General features: G+C 35.3%; 1 protein-coding gene across 1 annotated transcript in view; it reads left to right on the top strand.

Annotated features, from left to right (window-relative positions):
* Positions 1-21696, top strand: part of LOC137408355 (probable UDP-sugar transporter protein SLC35A4) — a 34298-nt gene extending 12602 nt beyond the window's left edge. Inside the window, exons 2-9 of the mRNA XM_068094851.1 lie at positions 3188-3252; positions 4218-4323; positions 4496-4651; positions 8741-8799; positions 9841-9903; positions 10560-10710; positions 11381-11539; positions 19679-21696. Coding sequence (XP_067950952.1) covers positions 3212-3252; positions 4218-4323; positions 4496-4651; positions 8741-8799; positions 9841-9903; positions 10560-10710; positions 11381-11539; positions 19679-19909 — 966 coding nt within the window. The 5' untranslated portion in view covers positions 3188-3211 and the 3' untranslated portion in view covers positions 19910-21696. The remainder of the gene's footprint in view (positions 1-3187; positions 3253-4217; positions 4324-4495; positions 4652-8740; positions 8800-9840; positions 9904-10559; positions 10711-11380; positions 11540-19678) is intronic.
* The last annotated feature ends 3557 nt before the right edge of the window (positions 21697-25253 follow it).

Raw genomic sequence — 25253 nt, 5'->3', positions numbered from 1 at the left:
CAATTTTTACTTCATTCTAAGTATGAAGACATAATTTTATGTCTATTTTTACGAATGTTGCATAAAAGCTCATTGCACTCATGGATATGTCTGCTACAGTTTGCAGCCTAAACTAGTTTTTATGTGCAGTAGAAGAGAAGCTATGATCGTCGATCAATTGTAAGATCAGATTATAATGTTGCTATGCTGAATGATGCTATTAAATAATATGCTATAAATCTACCAATTTATAAGTGATATAATGATAATCTATTAAATGCTACAAATAAATATTCATGAACAATTGACGTAATCGAACCATACTTATAATACATGCAAAAACAAAAATTAACGTTTTTAAAACAAAAATAATTGCATTGTTTGCTCAGATAGCTGCATTCTGATTGTTGATTTTGATGGAGCGAGCTTCTTCTGGTTGTCTAATACTTTCCACAATGTCTTCTAACCTCAACTCTTCTGCATTACTCGTTGCATTGAGCACAAATGCGACACGTGAAAGTTTTGCTCGCTAAATGTATCCTTTGGCTTGAAACTAGTCGTTCATCTACCATCATAAATGTAAACCATTTTTTACCAGGATCTATTATTAGCCTGAGATAGTTATTAATTATTTATATGGTGTTGGTTTCGAAGTTTTAACAAAAAAAGTGAAAAACTTTGGAGTTCGACAACGAAAAAATTGATTGTTGTTGATGTAAACGATTCATTATTAATATGATTTTGTGGACGCTTCTACTGATCACTTAATATTGCGAGTTCTTCAAAGTCAAAAATTGTCAAAGTGGCGATCAAATGGAGGTGGCATTCAGCTAGAGTGTGGCGTTTTATTTTTCAACCTTTCTTTCATAGTGCCGGTCAAATAGAGGTGGCGTTCAAATAGAGGTGACATTCAATTAGAGATTTTATGGTATATATACAGGTGTATATATATGGTTAGATAGATTTATTGTACAGAACAATCAAAACATTATTACGCTCTTTAAACTGACACTGAGGAATCATAGAAAATAACCAGAAAGCTGCAGTTATTGTGAACATGGTGATTAATAGTACCAATGCTAATATCAACGGTCTTACAAAACTAGCAGGGTTACTTCAAAATATCGCACATCCTAATCATTTGTTGAAATATGTTGACTTCTTATCCAATGTCCTCACTTTCGGCATCCTCTGCTACTGCTTGTTCAGTTTTGTTGCAGAGCATGCATGTGCCAAGCTTTGTGTAAGGCACATACTGCAGGTACATACCTGCACATCTGTTCCTTCGGCATCTGGGTTTTTGACATCAGCAAGTTTTGGTATCAGTAAGTTGTGTAAATGTTGCAGGAATAATTATGGTACACAGAGCTTGGATAAGCGCTGCATCTACAATGATGGCTCCACACACTCAATAGCTTGGAGTCACTGCATTTTTGTTAGTTTGATCATGTCTGCCATAGATATGAACTGGTCCTTTGGGTCATGGCCGCTTGCAGGGTGATGTGATGCCAATCATTAGTATTGTACCAGTGCAAGCTAGTCTGCAAAGCAATACACAAATCCTCTTTTGAATTACTTATCATAGTCAAAGCAACAAAAGGAATCGTGTTTCAGAATTAATTTACAGGATTGATGGACATACCAGCAGACTCAGTTTTGGCTAGATGAGGGACAGCTTTGTGAGTAGTTGATTTGTGCGAGTAGTATCACATTTTTTTCACAAATTTTGCATCTACGTTCAAGTGTAGGTCTTGATGCGGAGAAGTGAACAGCATAACTGGTTCTTGTGACTTTCTTTCGTGGCTCGTCTGCATCTTTACAAGGTGTATCATGAGTTGCGGTTTTCTGAATTTCTTTATATGGCTAAATGAATGCCAGGACAACATAAATGAGTAGGGAAATCACACTACCACTTAGTCGATTATGACCAATAAACCAGAGTGAATACATGCATGCTTTGTCCATTTGATAAAAAAGCAAGACTAATGGTTAGTGCCTGGCTAGATTAGATGTCCGTTATTTTTTAAACTGAACACAAGCACCTTGTTCGATAGCCACCGCTACTGGTCTGTGCGGATTCTCATGTCAGCATTCCTTTCATTTTAAGAATAATTATTAATCTGTAATTAAATCAATCATTATGTAATTAAATTACATAATTACTTTTTAGAACCATTATAAGTAACATTATCTCACCTTAAATGCCTGAGTGGTAAAGTATCTTAAGTCTAAAAATACTTCTCTGTGTTGTTTCTAGCAAGCTCAATCTTGCTTTTGTTAGTCAGTTTGTGATAGCATACTGTGTGAGCCTTGCAGACCAGTTGAAGACATAAACCATTGGAAACAGACCGTTCAGGATATTAAAAAAGTATTAGCGAGCTTTCTAGACAACGACTAAATGTTTGGCTTGTGTGTTCAGTCAATTTTTTCAAAGTATTTTCTTGAGAACTATTTATATAGGCTGCACAAGCTACATCAAAGCTCAAACTCTGCTTGTATGACAAAAAGATCAATTTTTGGATCAAATAAACAAACCGTGACTCACATAATAAGGAGCCAATTGCATTTTGGTATAAAAGGAAACAACTCCCTAAAATCTACCAAACCTAAAATGTGAAAACTCTCCCATTAGTGGGAATGGTAAACATGGCAGCTCATTGGATATGAACTCTGCCCGATCAAATCTATCCAGTAAGTGCAAGAAATTGCCACTGAAAAGAGGTGCCATGTAAATGCAAGATAAACTGCCGTGGATCACTGCCTATAACAATGTATCTATATAAATGGCTCATTTGAATCTTTATCTCCGCTTTATTAATGCAGAATTATATATATATATATATAGTACTTTATTGGCAATAATTTCATTTCACAAATAGAAATATTTTTCAAATTAGGCCATACAACAATAGTAAAACAAAAAAAAGGAAAAAGAAAGCAACAGTTAGCCATTAAAATTGAATAAATAGTCTGACAAATAGTGTTTAAAATGCCTTTCTCTGCTAAGAGAATGAATATTAGGTGGAAGATTGTTAAAGCAGCTGGCAATGATATTTCCAAAATAATTGTTAGTGGTTGTATGCAATTTGTTCCTATCATGTAAGTTGAAATGAGTTGAGAACCTGTAACTGTCATTTTTGTTCAAACCTATGACAGTGTTATTGAAAACGTCCAAAGGGATATTATTTCAAGTGTCTGTGTATTTTAGAGTTTCAGGACATGCCAGTGAGTGATGCGCCAGAAGGCACTGTGGTGCCTGTTATTTGCTGTAAGGTAGGTAATTCTATTGCTCTGTCACTCTATTTTTTACACATAGTAAAATAAATTCATATGTTAGCTTCCTTCACACAATGGTGGTGTTAAACTAGAAACTACAAAGAATTGTGAGAAATGATTGATGTGGAAACATCAGATGATTGTACAAGGTCCAACATTGTAGTAGTGTTTTTTGTGGTACTATAATTATAATAAAGTTAACTGCAAAAGCTGGTGGTTTTTTTCAGTGATGACAGAAATACGCAAATAATTCCTTGCTTGAGCTTGAGAACATTTGTGGTCAAAATATTGATTAATATTTTATAATAAAATGACCAACCTCATAGATCGTACTAGGATGCCTCTACTAACTAGCTAGCTAATAGTAGGAGGCGTCAAATTCGGAAATGAGTTCTGTGAGACTGTGAGCACCATTCTATTCTTTGTTTACCATATTTGTCATTATATGGAGATCATCACATGTTAGTTGCCGCATTAACAAAGAATTAATACCAGGGTTGGAACAATTCATGGTTTTTGAAAAAATTGCATTTTCTTCAATTTCCATGTTTTTTTGTTGAAAAATTAGTGATTCTTTGCTCATCTTTAGTTTTGCAAATTCTCTGTGAATTGAACATCAGAATGCTAGTATTTTATTATTTCACTAACACTCTTCGGTATTAGTGACTCACATGCTTCAATTTGACGAATTCTTTCATTCTTGCATTCAATCATAATTTGCAAGCGATATGTATGTTAATGGAGTAGAGCTAGTAGCGATTTCACATAAAAAGGCGATATGAAATATTTCAGTACATTCGTCCTTGGTGGAATCGATGCTGTTGCCAATATGTTGGCTGAAATTTTATGATAAAGTGAAGTTTATTAGTTTGTTGATTTAATAAAATTTGTTTGTTAATGAAGAAAATGAAGAAATTGATACTCAATTTTGAAAATAATTGTGTGTTGTGTTTTGCGTGCAGCATGTGTACGGGTGGCATGTATGGCCCCCTTGTCCGACTGAGTCACACTGATGGACGTATTGGCTATGACACTACACAGGTAGTCTTCCTCAATGAACTAGTCAAGGTTAGTCGGTATTTTTTTAGAATCTATTTATTTGAATGCGTAGGTCATTACGTGACAAATACAAAACATTTTTTGGTGTCACCACTACCAAAATATAGCTTTCAGACGAAATTAGTTTGTACATGACCAGCTAAAAAGGTGTCATATTTTTTCAATACTATTTTATTTACAGTTTACCATATCTTTGGTACTACTGGCAAAGACATCTTCTATATCTGGATTTTCTCTGCAGGAGTGTCTACCGTATTCCATTCCTGGTTTCTGCTACTTCATCAACAATAACCTCAGCTTTTATATTCTCACAGAACTTGACCCAGCTACTTTCTCTGTATGTATAAGTGATTGTCTATTGAACATTTTTATCTGTCCATACATTAGGACTCACTGACAGCAAGGGTATATATGGGTCATGATCACAGAAACCATGGTTAAGTCGGGATTATAAGATTTAGAGTTATCTGCATTAACAGAAGGAGAAAATTCTCACAATTATTTTGCAAAAAAAAATTTGATTCTAGCTTAATTACAGCAGATTTTATGGTCAATAAACTGAATGCATGTTTACCATCAGTGCGAAAACCTAGTTCCGAGAAAACTGGTGTTAAAGCCTGAGAAACGAAAACCGATGCACAGTTTTGTTTACATTTCAAAACGTCATAGCAACCAATATTAAGAGGTTGTGATATTTATCTAGATTTCTGTCTTTATATCAAAAACATTATGCTGAATTTAAAAATTTAAACAAATTTTGGCTGGTTGTCATAGAAATGGCTGTATGTCTATAAGAAAATGTGTTACCTAATTTTGCAGATATTAAAAACGGCTTGGTAGTGCCGCGATATTGATCACAAACGTAGTATGATCAACAAAATGTTTAAAAAAATAATAACAGTAACATATTGCACATCATCGGTCACTCTATACTTTGATCTTGCAAATTCGAATATTTTTTCTTATAATCAAATCTTATAAAATCGAATAATTATTCTTATAATTAAATATTGTAAAAATCTTATAGGAATGGTTAGGAATATATCATGGTCATTCCCTTTACTTACACTGCTTTTGGCATCAGTCAGAATACCAAAGTACTCATTATAAGTGTCCAAAATGTCAGAATTATCCTTCAAATCGGCAAAAAAGAAACGATTACGTTTTTCGGACGCCATTTTTCAGTACTTCCTGTTTAGCATAGCAACGGTTTTAAGGAGTTTTCCGAGGTTTTAAGACATTTATTATCTAAACCGACTTCAGATTCAGAAAGATCACTCTTTGATTGGTCCAGAAGCACGTGTTACAAAAATCCTTACCAAAATTATAAATTCAGTTAGTGCAACTTTAAAGTCGAATAACTCAACTTCTTGATTTGCGACTTAACCATGGTTTCTGTGACCGTGACCCATATTATAATGGAAAAATTCAACTTATATATCCGAGAAAACCCCTACATAGGTTTGTTAATTATTACATCCTAGCTGAATGCCTGGCATTGCCCGAGTAATAAAAAAAGTCTTTGCCCAAAAAATTATTGTCATTCAACATATATAACATTTACCATTCTAACTTATAAACTTCATATCATGAGAAAAGTGTTTTCAGCAGTTTCAATAAATTGAAAAAAAACAACTGTAAATATGGAATAATTAGCAAATAATGGCTACATAAAGTCTGTTTTGCAACTATTACAATGAAAAATTATTTGATACCGATACAATTAATACGAACTAAAAAACAAAATAAAAATCATGAATATGTTGAATTAATATTAGCAATGACTACATAGAAGTGTTTGTATACAAAAGGTTACTGTTGCAGCAGAAATTCGTTGTGTTGAAAGTTTTGATAGACAATACAGGTACCTCTCGATTCTGGTTCAAACGTAAATACGAGATATCGGACTATCTTTGTCTGATACTTTGTCTGACCGAACGGAGAGAGAATGTAGGGGCAATTTCCACTCGAGATAATATAATTGTAAACGTGTAAAATATTTAGCCTTTACATATTTAATGATCAAACCTCAGGAAAAATCGGAAATAGAAATGTAACAGCACATTTGAAATTGAAATGGCAGATTTAAAATTACAAATAAAAATATAGGTAATGAATAATGGTAAAAAAGCTTTCAACAAAATTTCTAAAGAAAAACAAATGCAAAAGGTAATATTAATGATAAAAAGTACAAAGGCAATGCGATATCCCATTTTGGTAACGTTGCATCTTAGGTCGGTACAACGCGCATACAACGCATGCGCAACGGACGTACAAGGCACTTGCAACGCACAAACGTTGTGGATACAACGCGCATACATTATCATCACAACCCACATACAACGGCCAATAGAAAATAAATAGAATACTTTGTGTAATGTTTAGACCTGTTTTAATAACAGACTATAAATTGAATATTGAATAGTAATATAGTATTATTACTACTATTATTATTACACATTAATAGTATTAATGTGTTAACAGTGTCACGTTGTGGCGCATGCGTTGTTAATTACTTGTGTCGGCGTTGTATCCACAATGTTTGTGCTTTGCAAGTGCCTTGTATGTCCGTTATGCATGCGTTGTATTCGCGTTGTACTGACCTAAGATGCACCGTTACCCTCATTTTTACGTTTGTATCAGGATCGCAAGCGTCCAAGTTCTTCGTATTCAAAGTTTTGATGGATAGCTTCTGATGGAACAGTAATCTTCTTTATACACACATTTCTATGCACACATTGTTACTATTAATTCAACGTATTCAAGATTTTAATTTTGTTTTGTCAGTTCGTATTAATCATAATGTTCATTACCAAATCATTTTTCACTGTAATCGTAGCAAAACAGAGTTTATGTAGCCATTACTTGGTAATTATTTCACATTTGAACACCTTTACAGTTGCTATAACTTTATCGCTATAGCTTCATCGCTATAATTTGACAGAGGAATGACAGACAGACAAACACTGAGTTTTATGTAGGCCTATATATCAGCTAAATGCTTGGCGTTGCTCAAGTGTTAAAAAACAGCCTATGGTGAGTGATGTAGTTGCCATTGGCTAATTAGAGTAAGCTAGTATATTTATTGCTAAACTTACTAATAAGGGTTGTGAGAGCAAGCTTTCGGGACGTTGCGCGCAACACGGAGATGCTATACAAATTTTAACCTGGATAATGACTACCTGCCCGATGTCACCATTGTATCCAGTGCAGCTTAATTAGTTAGCTAATCATTTTGTGAATGGGAGGTTTCAAGATCAAATCCTCTGCGATACAGATATTTCATCGCTAGGTTTTAATCGCTTTAGCTGGACATACGCACAACACACAGACTTTATATAGCTGGACATTGGGTGTACAAAAAACAAACTAAAGTTTATATATATTGATAGATGAAATAAATGAATGAGCAAAGACTGTGGAAATTTTATTGTTCCGAGCTGTGTTGTTTTTGTTCATTTTTCATAGCATTTTAATAATTCTGTTCTCAATGATCTGGCAAACTTGTAATTTAAATGCAAGATGATTAAACGGATTGTTGATTCAGGATTTTGGCAGATGGTTGAGAGCATCTGATGAATAATATGAAGCAGTGATTCCGTATGGCTCTGTCATCTTTCCTTGTTGGCTTACTTTATTAACAGAACTATACCTACAATCGAAACTGGACCTACAGTCAAAATTCTACCTACAGTCAAAATTCTACCTACAGTCAAAACTCTACCTACAGTCAACAATCTGCCTACAGTTCAAACTCACCTACTGTCCAAACTCTACCTTCAGTCAAAACTCTATCTACCGTCGAAACTCTATCTACCGTTGAAACTCTACCTACAATCAAAACTCTACCTACAGTCAAAACACTACCAACAGTCAAAACTTGACCTACAGTCAAAACTCTACCTACAGTCAAAACACTACCTACAGTCAAAACTTTACCTACAGTCAAAAATCTACCTACAGTCAAAATTTTACTTACAGTCATCGACGCTTATGGATTTTCCAACGGGAAGTTTGTGCATATATGTTACACAACTCTGAAGTAATTTTGAAGATATGACGCTCAAAATTTCTCAATGCACCCTAAAAAAGCTAGAAGAGACAATAACTACGGATCAAAATTAAAATGCCAGAAGTATCAAATATAATAAACAATAGAAACAATCCAAAATGTAATAGCTACTTTATTTACATGTAACCTGAATGCATCGAAATATTGTAATTTATTTGTAAGTTTATCATCTACACTTTATATTATCTATCATACTTATATATATGTTTTTTTATTACATTATATACATTATATTAAATTATTGTTGATGCAATGATGTGGTAAGAGGTTCAGTTCTTGCATCGAGTAGTTTTGAAGTTGACTTCTTCCTCATTCATTTGTTTTTATTACCAACAAGGCGCTACAATGTTTTAGGTGCTGTCAAATATTAAGATAGTCACAACGACAGTTCTTTATGTCCTTGTCATGAGAAGGTGAGTTATAACTTCACTACATGGAATGCTTGAGGCACACATAACCTGATAGAGTCACTGATGGTAGGATTTAATAAAGTTATTTGTAAAGGAAAATGTATGTGCCTGACAGTCTGTTTGTCATAATAAAGGAGCTTTGTCATTTTTACAATCTTTTTTCCACGAGTGCAAACTCTCGCTTTAGATGACGAATAAATAATTGAAAATGGTGTATAGGTGTTGAAAAGACTTTTTATAATCTAATTTGACAAATGGCAATGTCCAATTTCCTCAGATGGGTGGAACAGAATAACGCGGACTGAATGCGGACCACAAAATTACTTTTGACAGCACTAGATATGTGTGATAATAGGTATTTAGTTTTGCAGCGTCACATTTATCTTCCTATTATTACTCATGAACTTTACAGAATCCCAGTTCCTGATGATTGACTTTTCGAATGCGCAAACTACTATATGATCTAGAAACATTTCAGAGTTGTCATTAGACTGTTTGCCTGTTCAGAGTTGTCATTAGACAGTTTGCCTGTTCAGAGTTGTCATTAGATAGTTTGCCTGTTCAGAGTTGTCATTAGACACTTTGCCTGTTCAGAGTTGTCATTAGACAGTTTGTCTGTTCAGAGTTGTCATTTGACTGTTTGCCTGTTCAGAGTTATCATTAGACAGTTTGCCTTTTCATAGTTGTCATTAGACAGTTTGCCTGTTCATAGTTGTCATTAGACAGTTTGCCTGTCCAGAGTTGTCATTAGACAGTATGTCTGTTCATAGTTGTCATTAGACAGAATGTCTGTCCATTGAGATGCAAAAATTTCAGGTAATTAAGTTTTGCCTGATAATATGGAATCGGCTAAATTAAATTACATGTAATTTATTGGATACTTATTTCTGATAAGTCATCTGCTAAGTGGTTTCATAGATGACTTTACAGATGACTTAATTAATGCCTTAATAGACTTAATTTACTTATGCTCTCGTTTTTAACTTGAAGTGTATTATATTTGGCATATGTCAGGTTAATTAACTACATTGCTTTCTGCTTCAGATACCCCAACAGGCTGCAGCTCCTGGCTCTTGTCATGCTGACTGCTGCCAGTGTCATTCACAGGTTAGTGATGTTGATACATTACTCTAATCTTCTGCCCTCTAACTCTTGTTCCGTAATACTGACAGTGTCAGGAAGTTGTTCAACCTGGTTGTTCCCAGCATGTTCAGTTCTCAGGTTCGTGAGTGGAATTCATGAGAGGTATCAGTTCTTTAGTGAAGGAATGCAGCTCGGCTTGTCCTTGGTCCTCTTCATGCCGTAATGTTCGCATATCTGTGTTTCGCTACTCAACATGCTTCCACCGCTAGTGTTTCTTTGACCCACTATATGTGGTTTGTGATTCAGCATGTCCGTATTTGGCATTTTAGAGTCAGCGTGTCTGTATCTAGATGATATACTGTAACGTCAAAGTGAGCACGTCTGTATCCTTTCACTTGTTGTGATCGCAAGGTTTATCGCAAGGCAATCTATGTTTCACATTGCATGTCATGTTCTCAACTTTAGAATTTTGTGTCAGCATGCTCGAGTTATCAGCACGTCAAATTCTTAATTTTAGCATATCTTTGTCACATACCTGTTATGATTTTAAAGTTAGTATGTCCTACGTCCTTAAGATCTCATAGGGAGTTCCAAAAATCCCCGTCAGCCCTTGATCAACCTGCTATGACTTCTTACTCACCAAGGAGCCATCCATCTGCTAGTTCTTGTTATGTTTTCAGCTATGGAACATCCTTCGAGACAATCAGCGCCACTGAAAACTCTATGCATATGAAGGTGTCACTCTATGGAATTCTAATGCTTTTATTTGCTGTATCGAACAGCAGCTTTGCTGCCATCTACACAGAGTTTATAGTGAAAAAAAACTTCCATGTGAGTCTCCCCTTCAAGCATGTGTGGCTAGTTTGGTTGTTGCAACCAACTTGATTGCCATTTTTGACTCCCGTCAATAGTTCAAATTTTAATGACTGGTTGACTTTTGTTAAACCCTCACACTGCCTAGTGAAGTCATTTTTGTATGGAGGCTTCAGACCTCGGTGTTTGGCAGCAATGAAAGCAGCGGTTTGAGCAGTACAAGTTTCTGGTGGTGTTGTCACTAGGACCAACATGCTTTTGCAGTGCTCTCGTCTCACTTTGGCTTATTCTATTGTTGATAAATGAACCTGTTGTGCCTTGAAAATTATAATCCTACTAATGTGGTAAATTCCTGACAAAATTGTCTCAGATGTGAAAAACGAATGATATAAAATATATTTCAGCGATAAAATAAAACAGGCAGGAAATATTGCTTGTTAAGACAGCATTGCTAACACAGCATTGCAAAACAGCATTGCTAAGACTTTCTATTACTCAATGGCTTTCAACTTGTATGTGAAGTTGGTGTACAAATCTTGTTACCAAAAACTGCTGTGCAGCCCTTGCACGCAACATCAGTCTTCATTTTCACTGACAACCATTTAAAAATTTATTCTAGATTTAAACACTCTGCAAAGAGAAGATAACTCAAGTATGTTGTAAGTACAACACTTTTTATTGTTTACAGGTATCTTTGTACAAACAAAACGCTTATTTATATGTCACTGGGATGATGTTCAATTGCGGGCCGATGATTTGGAGATCTGCTGCTGCTCCAGAGCTATCAAATAATTTCATCACATTCACTGGATTCAATCTGTACACATGGCTGATTATTGGTAACACTGTGAGTTATGCCCCCTTTCTTTTACATTTGTGTTGCTTGATGACTAGCGTTTGAAAGGGTCACCCAGGTGACATCTGGTCCGAAGCTTCACAGCTCAGCAGATTCGGTTAAAGGAGTTAACTGAAGTAGCATAAAAATATGTTTTAGTTGAGATGTACATACTGAGTAGGCCTACATATATTCAGTTGAGATGTACATACTGAGTAGGCCTACATATATTCAGTTGAGATGTACATACTGAGTAGGCCTACATATATTCAGTTGAGATGTACAAACTGAGTACATATATTGTGTTCAGATGTACATACTGAGTACATATATTCAGTTGAGATGTACATACTGAGTACATATATTGAGTTGAGATGTACATACTGAGTACATATATTCAGTTGAGATGTACATGCTGAGTACATATATTGAGTTGAGATGTACATACTGAGTACATATATTCAGTTGACATGTGCATACTGAGTAGGTCTACATACTGAGTAGGTCTGCATATATTCAGTTGAGATGTACATGCTGAGTACATATATTTAGTTGAGATGTACATCCTGAGTACATATATTCAGTTGATATGTGCATACTGAGTACATATATTGAGTTGAGATGTACATACTGAGTACATATATTCAGTTGAGATGTGCATACTGATTACGTATATTGAGTTGAGATGTACATACTGAGTACATATATTGAGTTGAGATGTACATACTGAATACATATATTGAGTTGAGATGTACATACTGAGTACATATATTGAATTGAGATGTACATACTGAGTACATATATTGAGTTGAGATGTACATACTGAGTACATATATTCAGTTGAGATGTACATACTGAGTACACATATTCAGTTGAGATGTGCATACTGAGTACATATATTCAGTTGAGATGTGCATACTGAGTACATATATTCAGTTGAGATGTGCATACTGAGTACATATATTGAGTTGAGATGTACATACTGAGTACATATATTCAGTTGAGATGTACATACTGAGTACATATATTGAGTTGAGATGTACATACTGAGTACATATATTCAGTTGAGATGTGCATACTGAGTAGGTCTACATACTGAGTAGGTCTACATATATTCAGTTGGTGTGTACATACTGAGTACATATATTCAGTTGAGATGTACATACTGAGTACAAATATTCAGTTGGTATGTACATACTGAGTACATATATTGAGTTGAGATGTACATACTGAGTACATATATTCAGTTGAGATGTACACACTGAGTACATATATTCAGTTGAGATGTGCATACTGAGTACATATATTCAGTTGAAATGTGCATACTGAGTACATATATTCAGTTGAGATGTGCATACTGAGTACATATATTGAGTTGAGATGTACATACTGAGTACATATATTCAGTTGAGATGTACATACTGAGTACATATATTCAGTTGAGATGTGCATACTGAGTACATATATTCAGTTGAAATGTGCATACTGAGTACATATATTGAGTTGAGATGTACATACTGAGTACATATATTGAGTTGAGATGTACATACTGAGTACATATATTCAGTTAAGATGCGTATACTGATTACATATATAGTCAAACATGGATAACTCGAACTTCACGGGACCGAGCAAGTGTTCGAATTATCAGAGCGTTCAAGTTATCAGAGCACTGTCACAAGTCCATGTATTTACTTATTTATTAGTAGATACATGTACATATACAAACTATAATATAAATCAAAAGCTCAAATGGCTTGTTTCAAATTAAATGCTTCTAATGTAAAGTTTAAAACGTTTTTATCAAAAAGTATAGAGATTTTTCTATCACTTGAGATTGGTTTGTTGTTTGAGGTGATGTTATTGCCAGGACGTTTTGTAGATTGACATTGGCAAAACTTGATTGTTGTTGAAATGCTCAAAAGAAAAGACATCTTTTTCTTTTGAGCGTTTCACCCACGATCAATTTTGCCGAATTTTCTTGAAGTTTATGCAAATATTACCTTACTTTACCTAGGATTCGTTAAGAGCAACACTCCGAGGCAGTTCAATTAAAAGTTTTACGAGGTTTTACGGTACATTGTATATCACTCACGCTTTTTGAATGGATACTTATTGAATGTACACACGTATTCTGTGTTTAGGTCAAACGATGAATAGTTTTTTTTAGCTAAGACAACGTATACGTTTAATTACAACAATTTTTAAACATTCAACATTCCGACGTTGATTCAACATTCCGACGTGACACGGGCTAGCCGGGTCACGCACTCAAGGATTTTCGCCACGCGCATACAAAACAAAAACAACATGCTGTTTTTGTTTTGTATGTGCGAGGCGAAAATCCTTGCGCGCGTGACCCGGCTAGCCCGTGCTATTCATCGTATAGCAGTATAAATCAAATTTCACCAAACCTCTAGAAAAGTCGTTGACAAAAATAGTTTGCCGATGGTGGTAATAACGACGCTTATGAATTACGAAAAAATGAGGTTTACCTCTATGGGTTTGAATAAACTGATTTTCTAAAGCGATAACAACCGTTTCGGTAGCCGTTGGGCAAAAAAACAGTTCGAATTATCAGTGTTGAGTTCGAGTTATCTATAGCAATTTATGATTACATGGGAACGGACCAAAGAAACCGTTCGAATTAACCATGTGTTCGAGCTATCCGTGGGCGAGTTATCCATGTTTGACTGTATTCAGTTGAGATGTGCATACTGAGTACATATATTCAGTTGAGATGTGCATACTGAGTACATATATTCAGTTGGGATGCGCATACTGAGTACATATACTCAGTTGAGATGTGCATACAGAGTACTTATATTGAGCTGAGATGTACATACTGAGTACATATATTCAGTTGAGATGTACATACTGAGTACATATATTGAGTTGAGATGTACATAAATTCAGTTGAGCTGTGCATACTGAGTACATAAATTCAGTTGAGATGTGCATACTGAGTACATATATTTAGTTGAGATGTACATACAGAGTACATATATTGAGTTGAGATGTGCATACTGAGTCCATATATTCAGTTGACATGTACATACTGATTACATATTCTCCGTTGTCGTGTGGCCAGTCCCTAATCTGTTCATAAGATGCGTTGTAACTCAAACTTTAGTGTGTCCTTAGGCATCGTGATCTTAGTGCGTAGGGATATCCATATATTACTCTGTATGTACATGGTGATGTCTTCCTTTCTTAAATTCTATCACTATATGTCATTATCTATTCTAATTTCTATTACCATTAAAAGGACCTGCCTTGTTTTCTGAGTTATAAGGAAGACCAAAAACCTAAGAAAACTGATCAAACAGGCAAGAGGGAGAACTGGCAGGCGAGAGAGAGACAGGCACAACTAAAATGGTGTATCGCTATAATCGTGACACACCGATCCCATTTTCCTTCTAATAAGCACAACAAAGCATATTCATCTCCTGTGCGCTGGGTACTAGTTCCAAATCGTTCAAGTCGCTTACTATGCTAAGATGGGAACTGCGTTAAAAATTTATTTTGATATTTAAATGGGGGGTGGTTTGTAATCATGAAACAGCGCAAGTCAAGATTGTTGGAACCCGAGGATTCCCTCTATTATCAGTAATGCCTGTTTACACCAACGTGCTTCAAGCATTCAGATGGTTTTTAGCATTGGATTGTCAAAATTTGTTTACTATATGTACAGACTCTAGTCAGTGGTGGCTTTCAGTCATGTTCTGTTTGTCAAACAAGGTACTGTAGATGACTCTTTCACTAGCATCAAGGATGTGCTTCACTTACAATTTATGAGGCTGACTCAGTTTCGTAAGATAGCTTATTAATTACTGTGGCTTTATGCTTTGAATAGTCAAATGATCTCATCCTCCAAAAGAAGAGCAGCTCTGGAAAGTTGTTCGACTAATCAAATTTACGATATTTGTAAATATCAGCCATTTTATGCTCCCGAATATCCATTTTGGATTTATGGCCTCTTGCTACAATCACTACCATGATCGTTTATATTCATTTAAAATAATTTGAATTGAATATTTCAAATACTTCTTTGTTTTTCAAATGGTTTCTGAGCATTAAAAGAGTAAATGGAAAAAGAACATGGAAAGTTGCTTTGTAGTTATATTTAGGTTACACGCAATCTGCTCCAACTACAGCCAAATAATAACAGCTACTGCGAATGGTATCTTCAGAGCTTAGAAACCCAATGATTGCTATTGGAAGCAGATCATGAACATCACTACAAAGTTAATATCTATTTGTATTTGTTATGGTAGAGATCAGGTATTCGTTTGAAGGTTGACTTGCAACTAAATTCACATTACAGTTATTTGGTATCGAAAGATTCACCATGTCTTACTCTGCTGTGTTGTAGGTACAAAATATTTGGAAATGTGGTTACAAGCAATTAAAAGTCAAAAAATGAACAGTTAATCGCAGCTATCACGAAAACGCCGTAGGTTAGAATCCCTTTATTTCGGTGACGTACTCAACTCAACATGGTTATTGTTTTGACACATGATGTTATCACGTGAATTGAAAGGCCAATAAAAGGTTCAATATAAAACGTTTTTGAGCTTTTAAGAGCTTGTAATCACGTGTCCACATATTTTGCATCTACAACACATCAGAGTGAGACATGATGAACCTTTTGATATATATCAAATAACTGTAATGTGAATTTTGTTGCAAGTCAACCATTAACATGTGGTTAGTGAATCTTTTATCATGATATAAAGCTGTTCAAGGTGCATAGGAAATACACACTAGCTATGAATAAGGTTAATAGTCGATATGTATATGAAATGCATATTTAGACATAAAAATACCACGTCAGGCTTGTCAGAGCTTGGTCGTTACCAGAGAATTGTCTGCAAACTGAATTGAACTGAGTTGAACCCATGACTAAGCTCTTAGCTTATGATGTCAGTCTGACTAGCATTGATGTGCCTGACTTGGTTTCCGTTTGCATTTTGTAAACATGTGGCTTCCTTTTCTTTTTCACTCCGGAAAGAAACTGATACGAATGAGATAGATATTAACTTTATTACCACCAGTCGATGCATTTTGAAGCAAATTAGATCATGAGATAAAAAATAACTAGTAAAATACAACTACGAGTGTTGGAGTTGGCTGGAGTTGGCGAATTCCGATTTTGTACTCCAAATAATCTCTATTTTGAGTCATACTTTAGTCTCTAACTTTTAGCTTGCAATGTGCATTCTGTCTTTGTTATATACATTTAATCTCTTTATCTTGAGCCATTGTGTCTAATACAAGGTTGTGTATTTTGGATACTGTATTACAAACAATAGAGCAAAATTTTAAGTATTGGAAGTAAAAGCTCATTTTGCATAAAATATGGATTGGCAAGGTGTTGGTGTTTGTATATTAGGTAGGCAAAGATATTTCAGTCTCACGACTGGCTATATGGCATTCACCAGCCATGTCTAGCCACAGTGTGTCATTATGGGCCATTATCCGAACCTTGGAGTATGTATAACTCTTTAATTTTAAACCTTGTTTATGTCAGAACATTGCTGAACTGGCAAGACCTGTTTATAATCATTACCGAAAGTCCTCATGCTCAAGCCGCGCGGCTTGTGCTCAAAAACAGATGTCTCACGAAAGAAAAAATAAGCCGAAAAGCCGCGTATGCCCACAGTCCGCGGCTAATGACTGAGGTTTTGTCATCCTAGACCCCCTTCGGGAGCGAGAGTGATAAGATGGGTTTCGCTATACCCCCCCCTCCGTCCTCTTGAATAAGAAACCAGGCTACATCAGTACATTTGAAAAGAATTTTCTTTTACTTCCAAGTTCGAATTAAAATTCCTAAACCCTTGCATCAATAACTTATTTGTCATGCCTCAGCTAGATTTTTATTGCACTGTTAGAGGGTTTCATGTTTATGGAAAGATGCTGGTCAAGAATGAAAAGGTGTTAATTACCTATGATTGCGGTGAGTTAAACATGAGCGATAAATTCTTCTTTATTCTTAAGTATTCCATAAACATGACCTGGAAAATAAATGAGTAGGTCGCGAAAACCCGGTACATAAAAGTGTATCATGACTGCGATTCAATGGTTATAGTGCGGAACTGAGCAGAGGCCGCATTTATCGAGAAGCCGCCCTGAGCCCCACGTAAGTTTTAAAAACTTGGCTTTAGCCGCGGCTTATGACCTTGAACCCGAAGCCGCGCCCAACGACAGGCCGCGCGGCTTGAGCATAGGGACTTACGGTACATCATCATTGCTTTGGCTTGAAACCTTTTCAGGCCTGTATCTGCTTAAGCAGTCACGTATACAGCAATGTATACTTGACCCATTTAGTAGCCACATGTACAGCAACGTATACTTGACCCATTTAATAGTCACATGTACAGCAATGTATACTTGGCCCATTTAGTAGTCACATGTACAGCAATGTATACTTGACCCATTTAATAGTCACGTGTACAGCAATGTATATGTGACCCATTTAGTAGTCACATGTACAGCAATGTATCCTTGACCAATTTAGTTCTCATCTTTTATTGTGCATTTAACATTTGAGTGTAGCGTATTTATTTCAGTATAATATATTTATACTGTATAATATGTATAATAAAAGTGCAATCTTAATTTTTGAATGGAAATTTTGAAATTCTTTTACTTTTTCTGATTTGGTTCTGTCATATTCAGACAGCATATCGTCAGAGTGGGAGACTGTATTATAGTTGATATTAAAATATCTATAATACATACTTAACTATTAGCAGACAATGAACAGTTGCGCATGCCTCTGTATTCATATAAATGTTGTGACAATAAAACAATTTTGAATGAAAAATAGTTTTGGTAATAATAATAACATTAGTAATTTAGAATTCACATGGATTTTTTGTAGCAGAGAAGCGTTTATGATTTTGGCTGCTTGTAACCCCAATCTGTAGAGAACATTTTAAATTGCCATTGTGTTGTCATGAAAAAAATCGATTTTGTGCTCCCAAATGACCAAGTCGCAAACAGTCATTTATTTGACCAGTTTTACAATTGGTGAATCATCAATTTTGAAATACTGTTTTACCATACTGACTTTTACTATCACTATGTTTCCATGGTGCGCAGTACTGCGAAGCAGCCCCCTCCGAAGTCGAGGGGATTGTACGTTTCCATGCTGCGCAGTGGTTTTCAGCAAATACCGCAAATTAGCCAGAGAAGAGAAATTGTATAAATCGAATCGCCTGATGGAGAAATAGAATCGATCACGGATACCGAACGTCATAAACAGTCTTTTTTATTATTCTGTCGTCATTATACTTTTATTTACAATACACATTCACAAGGTTTTACAAACCTTAACATACTTTTTACATAGTAATATATTTTTAATAAGTATTTTTAAGTAATATATTATTTAAACGCTAATTTAGGACTTGCCACCTATTTTTCGAAGTGTTGGCATCGATAACAAAGTCCAGGAAAGTAATCACCTCATCATCCTCGTGAATGCAGACTATAATTAAATTTATGTGAAAGAAGATCGGAAGAATAGTGAAAAAAACAAGATTAGCAGGACAACCTTTGTACTAGTTTATGGCCATCGTAAAATCTGTCTCCACGGCATGAGAGCTATGCACAGCCACTGTTTCCTTGCTGCGAATTTGCACTGGCTTCGCACTGATCAGTGCGCAGTGATTTCAGTGCGAAGACGCCGTTTCCATGATTCGGAGATAGCGCAACTCCGAAGCACTGCGCATCATGGAAACATAGTGTATGTGAGTTGCCAAGCAGTCCATACAAAACTCATTAGGTAGTGCCTATGTGTGCACTATGCAACTACCGTATTCACGCATATTAGGCACACATTCTTAATTTTTGATTGAAAAAATTTGTAAAATTTTGTGCATTATACTCAAATAAATATGGTAGTTGTCATTTTACATGCTGTAACACACAGATACAACAATAGATGTAAATGATAAAAATATCCGGGTGAACGCAAAAGTTGTTGAATATACTTGCCCATGGCTGTAAAAGAAACTTGTGGAGTCGACAACTCCAGGTCATTGATAAATATCACCCATTGCTGTTGCAAATCCAGCGTAGGTGGTGATCTAAACCGAATAGCTATAATTGCGCATATCTACTTGATGGGTTCTGTTTTTATAGGTTCTACAGGGACTTTCCATATCAGTGTTGATGAAATATAGCACCAACATCACGCGTCTGGTAATGAACTGTTCTTCGCTTGTCATCAGCTCTTCCATGTCTATTGTTCTCTTCAATTTTTCTGTTTCTGTTTTTTTTCTTATTTCTGCTACACTTGTTGTATTTGCTTTAGTTCTCTACAATCTTGCTAGCCGTCCTGCTGAAGTCCGACCTTTTAAATTTATTGTATGAAAACTGGTGGTTATACTGTTTGTCTGGCTTTGCTTCTGTGATACGGTATCGTATGAGGATACTGCTGGTGGGCGAGCTTTCAGATTTTCTTTATTTGGTGTACGCAATGGAGTAAACATGTGACTTTCAAAAAATTGAATGATGCAGGATACGTTGACAGTGGATATGCTCCGGTGTGTCGATGCATCCCTAAGAACTTGGCTGGAGTTCTTCATATCAATAGCTAACACTTTTAGGCTATGGTAACTATATAGCTGCAGCATGACAAACACATATAGTGTAAGATGAAGATGTTTTGTGTAGTTTACTTGATGATTACGTATTGTTGAAAACAGAGTGTGGAATACAACTCCAAGTTTTCGGACATGCACAGATGTAAAGGAATGCTTATTATATAGTTGCATTCAATGATAGATAGTTTTAGTTCTTTTATCACATGTACATGTAGATGTAAAGGTAAGACTGGGCCCAAAAATTTTAGTCCTACCAATGCCCGCAAGTGTTAAAACCTGGATTGATCATTAAACTTGATTTGCACGCCCGCGCTCGAGAAAGCCCAAAATTTTGTATCGAGCTTTCTCAGTGTTAAAATGATCTACATATTTTACAATCATTTTAAATGCATTTACACTGAAATAACAATGAAGAAATTTGTTAAATAACAATTACCGTACCTTTTTGTTTTAATTAAGTTATTTATTTTATAGTACACAACCTTTTAGCTTTATACCCATACATCATTTTATTGTACAGTACATGACATAAATATATATTTATTGAGAAAATTAGCAAGAAAGAAGCTCGACCCAAAGTAAATAATTGATATTTTGGACCTAGCCCGGAATTAGAGTCGGCTTGGTTTAAGATCTTACCTTCACACACCCCAGAGTGGTATAAACAGGGAATCTGACAGCACAATATTTTCTAGCCAATTAAGCTTTGCTTTTTATTTAGTCTAATGCTGGAGATATAGTCAAACACTAGATGGGGTCTTTTTATTTTCTTTTGTTCAAAAAAGGTTTATCAATTATTATGAATTAATTGCAGCCATATCATACTAACAATAAGTAATTTCTAAGATAAGACAATTTTTATTCAGCCCTTATAGTTTATACTCTTAATCCATTACTGTCTATTTGGTTGTCTGCAGCCTTCTTTGGACAGACTGAGTGAGCTGGTACCGTCAATATCTCTTGTGGTTCCCTTTATTGCCTGTCCCACCAACCACTCTGTAGATAATATGAAAAATAGTCGCCGTCTATTCTCTGGGTTAAACTAACATTGTGGTTACCTGCTGTCAGACCAAACCTATGAGCATTATTGATATGCACTCACGTAGCATATATACTTCTGTCCACAATACTCAATAGCGTTACAGTTTTTTTTTAATTTCTGGTCAGTTTATGATGATTATGCCATTTAAACCTTCTGTATGCGCTTCAGAGCAATAAACTTCAAATATTGTCTGTAATTTTCAGCCAAGTCAATTCCATGAAAACTTGTATGCGGTAGACTATTTTCATATGGACTTAGGCATGGTTCAGGAATTGTTTGCACAATTTCACTGTCCAACTGTCTTATTTGCTTGATTTAACCTTAGTCTTTGCATCTTGTACATAAGAAGTGTTTTTGAAAAGGTTATTTTACTTTGCAAGTTTTTCCAACTCATGTCATAACCCAGTCAAAGCTCAATGAAGAATCTGGATTCAATTACAGTTTTTACGCATAATCTCTATATTATTTTTGTTCGATTTTCAAATTGAATTTATTAATTGGGTTTGTTTCTATTGTTGTTGTTCGTTTCTTTTTTTTCCAAGTTTGTTTTCTTGTTGCATATTTAATGTTTGGGAAGCCATAATATAGTTGTTTGTAATACTCTTGTGATGCATACTCGGCAAGCGAACCATATTAAGTCTTTCACCATTTTAAAGGCACACTTGTTGGTAAAGCTTAACCAACTATTAATGTGACATATTAATCATCAGTTACACATCAGTGTCAACATAAATAGCCTTCACTTGTCATTTTGATTGCAGCATTAACTGCCTGTCAGGTCAAATTTTGCCTTACTGGCCACTAGTTAAAAGCTAAACCATGAATTCTGGACATGTTGACTGGATTTGATGCTATGATTTTAGTAAGACACTCGTCTCTCATCTGCTTCACGTTGATTTTAATGAAAAATTTGAAATACAGCGGGTATTTAGGTTTACATCCATGATGGACCAAATAAATGTCATCACGTTAACAAGCGGGGTTTAACCAAAGCTTTTGTTACAAGGTATACAAATTCCATGTTTGAATCCTTACTCTAATACTCTCCACCAAATACTTTTTACAAAAGAACATACTCTCAAGAGACGAACTGCGAATGTTTTTTCTCTTAAACTTGTAAATGTAGATTTGTACGCAAAACTATTTAACAATTTTTCCTGCTGATACCTTAGTTCAACTCTTTCACTACCGCAAGCCGATGTATCGGCTCGGGTTATTTTATCTTTGTGGCCGGAGGCCGATACATCGGCTTTTAGACAATGCTTTAGTTCATTTATAACTACTCAACTTTCGCTTCAAATAGACCAATAAGATCTGGTCTCCATGAAAACAAGCTTGTTGCTAACAATCTAGACTAATTAGCAGGCCTCTCACTAGCGGCTCACTGATTATCAAACAAAAAGTTCACCGCGGAAAAAGCACGGACAAAAAAAAAATAACGTAATCGTTTAAGCTGTAGAAGCTTCTAACATTCTTAGCCTTTGGAGACTCCAGTAACTCTATATCGAGCGATTCTGACTCTTTCTAGTGCAGGTATTTTATGTGAAAAATTGTAATAGTGACCGAATATTATGGCGACAGTAAAAGTACTACTATCGAAATTGCTGGTAAAATATTGTTGGTAGAGTTTGTAAAATTTTTTACCCTTTTTATATGAAGTTAATTTAGGATTTTTATTATTTATTAATAAAGTTTCTTCTTTTCAACAACCTGTTTTTTAAATTAATTGGATATCTTCATTCTTTCTCAAATTGTTACAAAATTAGTGACGCTATGTCAACATTTGCGTAAATAGAAAAAAATTCGGTCAGAGCTAGAAATAAATTAGGTAGCGAAAGAGTTAACGCCACAAAAGTCTGTTTCTCATTCACTGGTTTTTAAGTGATTAGCATGATTCAATACAGCTGTTACAATTTTTTTGTATTTGTAATAGCTTGCTATGCCTGCATTAATCCTGCTTTTACCCTATTCTAGATATAGCTTTGTCACGCCTCAAAATGTCGGATATTATTGTATGTTTGTTTGTCAATATGATTGTTAACTGAAAATGAACAGTTCGTTACTGCTACTAACTCCATTGTTAATCATTACTTATTGTTAATGGAGTTAGTAGAAGTAAGCATTACCTATTTCTACAATGAATAATAAAAAATAAATGTAGAAACCTATGCTATAAGTTTTGTTACCTCCTACATAAACATAAGCTCATTTGCACTAATAAGATTACCCATGTTTTAAGACTAACACAACGCCTGGCATTTTGTTTATACAGACAACTGACAATGTTTATACAAACAACCCTCATTAGTTCAGACTAATACAGGCTGGGCCATGTCCGGATAGTGAAAAATTCTGGACATGGAAAATTAAGTACTGTACATTAAACAGCCTATATTGTCTCACATACATACTCCTTGGTTATAATATGGTACAATATGCATATATTATATACATGAAAGAGTAAAATAGCGTTATACCTGCAATGATAGTATAATATTTGTAGCAGCAATAATAGCAAACAAAAATTATAGTACAACACCCTGGCGGGAAGCTAGCGCACACTATTGTTGGGCCGGTATATAATTTAGTGTTGGATAAGATATCTTTGCACTTTTTTATCGGTTTTCCCGTTGTCGGTATCCTCGGTATTTACCATCTTCGGTATCCTTTGCCAACTAAGAAAGTTCGGTATTGTTGTTATTGCAGTTCGGTATATGGTTTTCAGTGTGTGTTTAACTTCAGCTTACCTACTGCTCATTTTTATATAACGCAGATGGGAGGATAAATCAAATATAAAATGTATAAATATATCAAACGTATCAAATATCAAATGGGGGTTTTATAAAATATAAAACGTAATATACGTTTCATATTTGATAAATTATAAAACGTATATTACGTTTTACACTTTATCAATGTAAGACGTAATATAATACTAGATACCTATAGGTAAGCGTGGTAATGATCGTTGAAGAAAGAGTTATAATATAATTCGTATGTGTTGTGTTTTCAGAATGTTTGAGAAAAAAGTTGTGATTGCCAATGTGCGCTGAGAGCGTCTTTTTGATTAGCGTGTTTATTAAAGCTGCGTTTTGATATTAACCATAACATCAATTGACGCGCGATTTTTCTCATTCCGTTACATAGTGATTGGGCGCGAGATGTCAAATGAACTCTTTCATAAGCAGCTGATTGTGCGGTAATGCTGTAGCCTGTCAAATACAAAAATCTATCCGGATAACCATTTACTGATCGGCTTTCACGGATAAATACTGATCATATCAAACCAGCCGCGGATAACTAGCTGTCACCAAAATGATTGGTTTTCCGGATACCGAAAACCTGTGTCGGTAAGAGCGGATAACTCCTTACCGGCCCAACACTAGTGCACACACACATCGCTCGCATCATCTGTCGTGAGAACCACCTATCGGTCAATTAATCGTCGGCATTTCTTTTATAAATTTTCTTCTGATGTACAAACAACTCTAGGTTGGTTGGACTAATAAAGACTGGGCCATGTCTGGATATTGAAAATTAAGTAGTATACATTGAACAGCCTATATTGTCTCACATACATACTCCTTGGCTATAATATGCATGTACAGTATGGATGAGAGAATAAAAATATGGTTATACCTGCAATAGTAGTATAATATTAGATTATTAGTAGCAGCAATAATAGCAAACAAAAATTACTGTACAGCACTCTGGCGAGAAACTCACGCAAATGCGAGAGCTACCTATTGGTCAAAGCTGTCTTTCTTCAGAGACACAGACAGTTGCATCAGATAATTGTCCAGACCCCGGATGTTGTCTGAGGTCTGGACAACTGAGAAAGCAATGTCTGAAGGCGCTGGGCTTGAGTGTACGGCGAAATAGTCTTATGCATTTGTAATTGACAGACTAGATGAGGAGTTCGTTTGTTATGCTGAGAATGCCAAGAACTTGCTTGTACATGTATACCGTTTTATGTTCAGACAGTATCTAGGCTCATTAATGTAATGGCAAGTGATGAGCTCAGTTCCTGAATTTTACACGGTCCTGTATAGCATGTCTGCCCGCAATG

Source organism: Watersipora subatra, chromosome 11, assembly GCF_963576615.1.
Source record: "Watersipora subatra chromosome 11, tzWatSuba1.1, whole genome shotgun sequence".
NCBI classification, from domain to species: Eukaryota; Metazoa; Bryozoa; class Gymnolaemata; order Cheilostomatida; family Watersiporidae; genus Watersipora; species Watersipora subatra.
This window is presented reverse-complemented; position numbering and strand designations above follow the sequence as displayed.